The 8,919-nt window shown below is 40.2% G+C and overlaps 3 protein-coding genes across 3 annotated transcripts in view; 1 reads left to right on the top strand and 2 right to left on the bottom strand.

Moving 5' to 3' along the window:
* Positions 1–1,366, bottom strand: part of gtse1 (G-2 and S-phase expressed 1) — a 33,658-nt gene extending 32,292 nt beyond the window's left edge. The window contains exon 1 of the mRNA XM_083916333.1: positions 1,294–1,366. Coding sequence (XP_083772459.1) covers positions 1,294–1,315 — 22 coding nt within the window. The 5' untranslated portion in view covers positions 1,316–1,366. The remainder of the gene's footprint in view (positions 1–1,293) is intronic.
* Positions 1,367–4,685: 3,319 nt separating this feature from the next.
* LOC310948960 (histone H2A-like) lies at positions 4,686–5,069 on the top strand (the record flags this gene model as incomplete). Its single annotated transcript, XM_083916270.1, has 1 exon — positions 4,686–5,069. One exon carries the CDS (start codon positions 4,686–4,688, stop codon positions 5,067–5,069), a length of 384 nt encoding a protein of 127 aa, XP_083772396.1.
* Positions 5,070–7,005: 1,936 nt separating this feature from the next.
* Positions 7,006–7,421, bottom strand: LOC310949235 (histone H4; the record flags this gene model as incomplete). Its single annotated transcript, XM_083916598.1, has 1 exon — positions 7,006–7,421. The coding sequence occupies one exon, from the start codon at positions 7,419–7,421 to the stop codon at positions 7,110–7,112; it is 312 nt and encodes a 103-aa protein (XP_083772724.1). The 3' UTR covers positions 7,006–7,109.
* Between the last annotated feature and the right edge of the window lie 1,498 nt (positions 7,422–8,919).

The raw sequence follows: 8,919 nt of genomic DNA, 5'->3' as shown, positions 1-8,919 counted from the left end.
AGTGCTACTTTTATATAATTTGTTGTGTGTAATTACCAATTGTATGTTTGATTCAATTCAAATTTAAATACATTTGAATATATATCTATAAACGGTCTGTGTGTGTGTGTGTGTGTGTGTGTGTGTGTGTGTGTATAGAGTGGAAGGAGCTAAAACTGCATTTTGTTGTGCAAACCTGTGTTTATAATCTGAATGAAGCTCAACTTTCAACCCCGCTGTTGGCGGCTGGACCGTCAGTTTAGAGATTTTAAGCAGGAATATCAAACTCTGCTGTCTTTAAAATATATTCAGACGCACCGGATGAATTATGAAGACTACATGAAAATGCACTGGTGGCCTTTAACAATAAAAGGCATCGCTATCAGTGTTGATTAAGGACTAAGTACAGTTACACTTTACCGAAGTAGTGCACAAATGTGTTGAGTATTCTCTTATGATGCTACTTCATTCTTCTACTCAACTACATTTCAAATGGGAAATATTTTACTTTTTATTGCATTTATTGTCATTAAAATTCAACTCTATGTTTCAACACCAGTGAGGGGTTTATGTCACATTTTCAAATACCTGTTTGCAGTGCACTTTGCATGGAAGTGTTATTTATATCTATGTGCTGCTGATGTACACTTTGTTATTTGTGAATAAATAATATTAAGTACATTTCTATCTGTGTGTGATTGTGCGTGTGTGTGTGTGTTGGTATGTAAGCTTGTCGATTTAAATGTTTTTTTAAAAGGTCTAGCCTATTCTTTTCGATGCTTTCACTTCACTTTTAAAGGATTGTACTGTAAATTTCGTTGTACTGGTACAAAGACAATAAAGACAATTCTATTCTAACTGTTGTGTTTAATTGTTTACCACTTACACGTATGTTTGTTCTGACAACCATGCAGTTTTTTAATAATCCCACCTTAACTATGAACCGTACCGTGACTTTAGTTTACCCTTACACCCCTAATAATCAGACACGAAAATAAATATGCATTCATACAATAGATGTGTGTAATCACAGTGTATCTGCATTGTGTAGTTCCCTCTCTGTTTCATTAAGGCATCTCAGGTTTGCACCAAACTAAATGTCTTTGCATTTGTGTCCAAGTCTCCTTCTACTTTTAATATCTACAGACTTGCAGCACTTTCCTACCTGGCAGGTGACAGAGAAACATCAAAGTCGAACTTCTCATCCGTCAGAAAGCACAGATCTGTTCAGAGACACAAACACGGTCCATAAACTGTCACTGAGTCACATGAACATGCAGCTTTAGCCTCCGGGGTCAGAGGACGTGAACGCACCGTTGTCAGCTCCACAGTCCATCCCGCTGGTGGTTCTTCTCTGTAGGGGGGGGGGCAGATGGATCCGGATCAGACCTGCAGCGGCGCATCCACCTATAACGACACTTTTGTACACGAAGACTGACAAACAGCGAAAAGATCGAATTAAAACACGATTATTCATCCACTTTGACGTTAGCATGCTAGCACGGTTAGCTAGCTCAACCGAAAAACAAATCATATTAGTTTTAAAATGAGGATTTAAACATGAAATATGATTTATAAAGTCACAGTTTAGTTAAATTAATAAGCAACAAACCTCAAATTCCTCTGAAAACTCGAAATAAATGTTCTTTTCTGCTCCGAAGTCAAAGTGCGACGCGTAACGTGACAGTTAAAAACCAAACAATTCAAATCTGCTGCGCCGCTGGGCACGTGACTCAAACGCGCTCAGCCATTGGTTGGAAGTTTGTGACGTATTGTTATAGGAAGTGATGGGATTTGTAGTCCGTAGAGTTAAAACCGTGTTTCCGGCTTTAAATTGGTTTTACTTTGTTTAAAATGCTGAAAAATATTTAAAAGTTTGATTCAAATAAAATAAATAATAGAATTTTGAAACAGATAATAATAACTTAATAATAAATACACACGTTTTGTTTTTTTTTAAGTTTGGGGGTTGTTCTCAAGTTCTTAAGGAAATTAAAAATATTCATGAAGACAATAGACTGAGGGAAAAATAGTTTTAAGGGGAGAATTAAATTATTGCTTTTTTCCATAAAAAAACATATATTTTGTCTGAATTAATATTTTTAAATTTCTTTTTTAAGGGTTTGACAATGACTTTCATTCCAGTTCTGTTTCCATTGTAGCAGCCAATAGTGTTGGGAATTGCAGGTTGCCAGGGTTGTCTGTTGTTGGGTGCAGCTACTGTAGTGGCACTGGGTGAAATGGAGTTAGCCGATCCTGCAGCTGCTTCTCTGTCCCAGCAGCTGAGTGAGCGGAGACGGGCAACAACCGGAGTCAATATAGTCCGAGCGTTCACTCCATGGAGAGAAAGGAGAGAAACGCCATTCAAACGCACGCCAAATGGCTGCGTTTCTCCTTAACGGTAAACTAACTTTCATCTTTACTAAGCTGTGACAGCTAATGCTAACGGCTAATGCTAACTGTCAGTCAAACTCCTCTGATCCTTGTTTTTCTGGAGGGGGCGGGTACAAACTGGCTCAAACAGGCTCCGGTCTCCTGGAGCTACTGGGCCGGGTCTGACCAACCTGACTGCTGGAGTTATTTTTTGTTGTTGCGACTACGATCTCGAGACACAAGATGGCAGTGTTCTGCTCATTCTCCATATTCAACCCAGAAATAGAACAGGAGGCAGAGCCTTCAGCTACCAAGCTCCTCTCCTGTGGAACCGACTCCCGAGTGTTGTTCTGGAGTCAGACACTGTCCCCATATTTAAGAGTAAACTTAAAACTTTCCTTTTTGATAAATCTTACAGCTAGGGCTTACGATAAGATTTTCTTCTGCTTAATGATGCTGCTATAGGCCTAGTCTGCCGGGGGATGATCCTGTTCCTGATACTCTGAGCTTCTCTCCTCTCTGTCTGTATCATTCATGTCTCATCAATGCATGTTACTAATTCAACTTCTTCCCCGGAGTTGTTTGTGCTTTGTCGTCTCTCAGGTCTCTGCTGATCGTGGTGGTGCCTGCTGCCGTGGTCCTGCATGACGCTTCCTGCAGCTATTATTACTAATACTCATATATACTATCACTAGTCTAATAAACTATGGAATTTGTAGCCGTAGAGGCTCCATCAGTGGTGTGTCTCGCTGTATCGTAGCTGCTATTGCCGCTGCTCATCATTGATCATGTTTGCCACCATAATTATTATCATTGTCATATTCTGTCACCTTAGCTGTGCTTGTTTCTACTGTTCTGTTGTATTAACTGTCATAACATTTGAGTCATATTCACATTACTATAGATATTATTATAGTTACTGTAACTCTTTGGCTGCTTGCATCTCTGGAAGTGTGTCGGTCTCTCTGTCCATCTTTCCTCTCTCTCTCTCTCCTTCTCTTCCTCTCTCCGGTGCAGACAGATGTGCGTCCTCCACAGAGCTGGGTCTGTCTGACGTTCCTGTCTGTTATAGTGAAGGTTTTCAACGCCACCGTACTCTACGGGGGAATTGTTGGGTCTCTGTAAATCATAAATAAGTCATAGAGTGTGGTCTTTACCTACTCTGTAAAGTGTCCTGAGATCACTTTGGTTATGATTCGACACTTTAAATAAAATTGAACTGAATTAGTAAATTATAATTTTAAGGGTCTCGGGCATGTATGTCTACTCCCCATCTTCCTTTTCTCCCAGTGTATGGGACTACTTTATGCATGATTAACTGATATGGATGAAAATATGAAGGTCTTTATTAAAGCCGATCATCAGCGTCCGCGTAAGAAACTACCCGTTCATTTGTGTTGCAGTGGAGTTGGAATAGGGAGTCCCAAATATATTCGTCAAACTTGATTTGTTCCACCATTTCAATCATTTCTGTTTAGACGTGAAGTTGGAAAATACATTTGTTACAATTTTTAATAATTTAGTGCCTACTCGTCCCTCGGGGCACTAATGCAGTTGCAAGGGGATACTTTGTAAAATAAAGAAGCTACACTCATTAATAATGGAAATGGAAATTCTGATCCATTATAGATCTTTATATATATGATATATATTCTTTTGAAGACACTGTTCCCTATCCATCTATCTATCTATCTATCTATCTATCTATCTATCTATCTATCTATCTATCTATCTATCTATCTATCTATCTATCTATCTATCTATCTATCTATCTATCTGTCATGATGTACACTGGAGATCAAAATTAGAAAACAAACAATTAATACTTGATACATTCTGAAATATTGTTATTTTGTTTTGTTCAGAATTGTTCACTGCTGTACTGGGATGTTTTTAAAAATGTAAAAATTCTTTATTTTGTGATAAAAAACAATATTCTCTTCTGACACAATGGTCCCTGTTCTCTAATGTTTCACTAAATAAAGGTTATTTAAACAACATGCTAGTACAGCAGTGATATATAAATACATAATCTATGTATTATATTTCTCTTCTGAACACACTGGAGGGTGAATCTAATGTAAAATGGATGAAAAATACTAAATAATAGGGGATTGCTTTGTGTTTTGGCGCTTTTTCTATTTTAAAAAATCCGCAGTGGCGGCAAACGGAAGTGACGTTGTTGATATAAAACGCGGAGCTGGCTTCTGATTGGACGATCGCACTAAGGCTAACGGCAGCCAATGCGCGCGCAGCTGGTCTCTATATAAGCGCTGCTCTCCGTGGTTCGGAACACATTTCTCTCGTTTAACCCGAAGAAGAAAGAAGCAACAATGTCTGGTCGCGGTAAAGGTGTCGGTAAAGCAAGAGCAAAGGCGAAGACCCGCTCCTCCCGTGCCGGGCTTCAGTTCCCCGTCGGCCGTGTCCACAGGCATCTGAGGAAGGGTAACTACGCCCAGCGTGTCGGTGCCGGAGCTCCCGTGTACCTGGCGGCGGTGCTGGAGTACCTGACCGCTGAGATCCTGGAGCTGGCTGGAAACGCCGCCCGTGACAACAAGAAGACCAGGATCATCCCCCGGCATCTGCAGCTGGCGGTCCGCAACGACGAGGAGCTCAACAAGCTGCTGGGCGGAGTGACCATCGCTCAGGGCGGCGTGCTGCCCAACATCCAGGCGGTGCTGCTGCCCAAGAAGACCGAGAAGGCCGCGAAGAAGTAAACACCCGGAACCGACTGAGAACAACCAACGGCTCTTTTAAGAGCCACCCACTTCCGTCTGAGAGCACTCCTGATTTACATCACATTCACTGTTTAAACATCACTTTTATAAGATGTGTTGCATTTGTAGCTGCTCAATATACTTAAACAATGACAAATGCTACTTATGTAAATGATCTTGGAGCAATTCAATTTTCAATACAACTTTATTTAGTGTGAATCATAACACAAGTGATCCCAGACACTTTACAGAGCAGGTAAAGACCACACTGACTTATTTATGATTTACACAGAACAGGGGTCTGTGTCCGTGGCTCTTTTTATTTTTATTACCCTTTATTTATACAGGTAAAATCTCGCTGAGACCCAGGGTCTCATTTGCGGTAGAGAGACCTGTTCAGGTCAGCAAAACACAAAGTTACAGACTAACTGAACACACAGGAGACACAACACACAACACACAACACACACATAAAACAGTAATACTACAGTACAAATCCTCAAAGCAATTTCAGTCAAAAACAACTGGACTGGTTGTTTGTCTAGGAAGACGTTTCACCTCTCATCCAAGAGGCTTCATCAGTTCATGTACGCATCTGACCAGGCTGGGACTGGACCAGGACCAGGACCAGGACCAGGAACAGGACCAGGCTGGTCAGACCAGTCGGTGAAATTGCTTTGAGGATAACGATGACCTGGACGAATGAGAACATTCACAGGCTAACTACAGTAGAAACTGCAAAGGGCAAAGAACAAGATAAGTTCAAGTTGAGTTATGTACAAGTGCAGACCCCCACACACTGTCTCAACAGCCTCCTACGAGCAGCACTATTTGAAATTATGTTAATGGCTAAAAATTAGAGTAATAATTAGTAAAGACACTAAAATAACAGACTAGAAACATCACTACACAGACTTGTTTCTTACATCTGCAGTTAAACATGGAAATTATTTACATTTAGTTTTTATATATATTGATATATATTTATTTTAGTGTGACATCCTTATCTTTGATTAGTATTTACAATTTACACACTTTATACATCACTTATATTAAATACGTAACATACATATGTAGTGAAATCATTCACATTATTTCAGTTCCTCCTGTTTATATTATATACAGCAGTTTACTGTTGAGGAGCGGATCCTTTAGCTACAACACAACTGAAACATAATTATATATAATTATATTTACTGTGATAGTGAGCGATATACTTCAAACATGTATCCAATCAAAGTTTAAACAATAGTGATTTAACCCAGTTCACCCACTAAGGTATCAGTAACTATAATAAAATCTAATGCACTGTCTAATATTAATGTTTTAGTCTTTGCTCAGCCAGTACAATTCAGGCAAATGGTTTTAAAATTAGTATTTTAGTGGTCATATAGATTTATTTTATTAGTAATACAAAATAATTTGTTAGTAAAGTTTTCTAACGACACATTTAAATATAAACAACATGATAATTATAATATATCATCTGGGTCTTCAGAGGAAGTGTGTAATGAATCAATTACTGAAGTTATAATTCAGAATATAGTGTTGAAAAACCTCCTGATTTAAGTATAAGTGGGTTTATTTTTCCCCTTTTCATAATTTCCATTACTTTGGGGAAAGACAAAATGTAAAGTTTACAGTTTTATACACTCAAAATACCCCGGTACACGTGTAAAGTCAGTAAAAAGTGCATAGAAAGTATGTTAATATATAATTCAGAGTACCTACTCTGTAAAGCGTCCTGACAAATTGTGATTTAGCACTTTAAAATGAAATATGAATGAGATTGATATTAAGTATATAGTGTGGAATACCATTATTAGTAATATTAAAAGAAGGAATACAGTTATACATGTATTAAAGTAGGTGGTTGGATACTGAAGCTAGCGTGGGCAACGTGACATTAACCTGTCACTACAATAAAGCACGGTTATAATATAAAGCAGCCTGTGTTTGAACCATCGCGGTCTTCAGAGGAAGTGTGTGGCTCTTAAAAGAGCCGTTGTGTCGTGTTCAGGTCGGGTGGTGATGGTGGGTTTAGCCGCCGAAGCCGTACAGGGTGCGGCCCTGCCTCTTCAGCGCGTACACCACGTCCATGGCGGTCACCGTCTTCCTCTTGGCGTGCTCGGTGTAGGTGACGGCGTCACGGATCACGTTCTCCAGGAACACCTTCAGCACACCGCGGGTCTCTTCGTAGATCAGGCCGGAGATACGCTTCACTCCGCCGCGGCGAGCCAGACGGCGGATGGCGGGTTTGGTGATGCCCTGGATGTTATCACGGAGAACCTTCCGGTGACGCTTGGCGCCTCCTTTCCCGAGTCCCTTTCCTCCTTTGCCTCTGCCAGACATGGTGATCGATGTTCGGTTACAAACGAATGTAGCTGTCGGTGTCTGAGCGTCTGTATTTACAGCTTCACTGCGGACGTGAAAGAAAACAGTCACGTTTACTGGGCGCCAAAACGTCAACGGTCCGTCCAACGGCTGTGCTGCATTCAGGTGCAGCTCGGGATTTCCCCATCTCTCCGAGTTGGGACGGTTTTTAGGGGGTTTGTTTTTAATTTAATTGAAAATAATGTTTAAAATTAATATCTTACATCTTCTCTGCGGACGTGAAAGAAACCCAGACCCCTTTTCTTCTTCTTCTTGTATGATTGTGAAGTCTGAACTCGATTCTTTCATAAAGTCCTGGATCAGTGGATGTTTCTGTGCAAACAAAGATAAAACAGAAAAACCTCAACTCCAAATCCTGTCAGTCCAACAAACACTACTTTTTACACCTATTGGATTCATTTACTTATTTATTGTTTTAGTTTTGATCATTCTGAATACATTTATTTGAGGTGTTTCTTGTTTTTGACGTTGACTATTAAATGATATAGGTTAGCTGTTGGTAAGGAGGAAGTCGACATTTTGTTTGGACATTATGTTTTTCCCATCTGCGCCCAACGAGCGAACTTTGACTAGGTTGAATAAAAAGTAGTGTCTACCCCTTATTTCCTTTTCCCATCTTCTCTGCCATTCTTTTGTAAAAGTCTATTTTTTTAACGTAACAACTATAAACGTAGATATCCAGCTGTCAGGATTAGCCTCATTAGCATGCTAACTCCCTCATTTCGACCTGGACTGTGGTCATTCGTGTGGTGGTGTTACTATAAGTGACACGATGGTTTGCTCTTCGATCAACTGTAGAAACAGATGGTTTAGGATCACTGTGTTAGCTTTGTTATGCTGATTAACAAAACCGCACATGGACCATGACTTGCAATATAGCCTCCTACCAGTGGCACATACACTAGATGCTAATCTGGAGCAGCGGGAGGATTCGGCGGTGAGGATCGGTGTTTTACAGTCTATGGGAATGGAACTGTGTTGAATATCATTATAAATCATAAATGCTGCCTGTACTTCACTCGCCGAGTCCCAAACTTTATTTCATATCATAGCCGGTGTAGTCTCCGTTAGATACATGGGACTCCCGCTCCCGTTTATCTAGTAACGTGTTCTGTTAGCCTAGCTCCCAGGCGGTGGAGCTTATGTGGCTCATTCTGTAAACGTCAGCTAGACGGACGTATCTCCCTCCCCCCCACAGCACATACATACCCTTTTTTGGTAAGAGGAAATGAGGCGGGGTCTGAAAAGATGGCGGCTTCCAGAGGCAAATATGATTTGAACGTGGCCAATCAGATGTGAGGATATAGGATCATACCATTATGTGAAGACAGAGATAAGTGTATATGTGTATGTGTTAGATATGTAGACCTCTCCTGGTGTATATGTGCAATAATAGGGTTGATTACAAGATTAACCAAAAATCACAAAAGAAAGTTTTGACTAAATGCACAAAATT

The sequence above is a fragment of the Echiichthys vipera genome (assembly GCF_963691815.1).
Source record: "Echiichthys vipera genome assembly, chromosome: 7".
Classification (NCBI taxonomy): domain Eukaryota; kingdom Metazoa; phylum Chordata; class Actinopteri; order Perciformes; family Trachinidae; genus Echiichthys; species Echiichthys vipera.
This window is presented reverse-complemented; position numbering and strand designations above follow the sequence as displayed.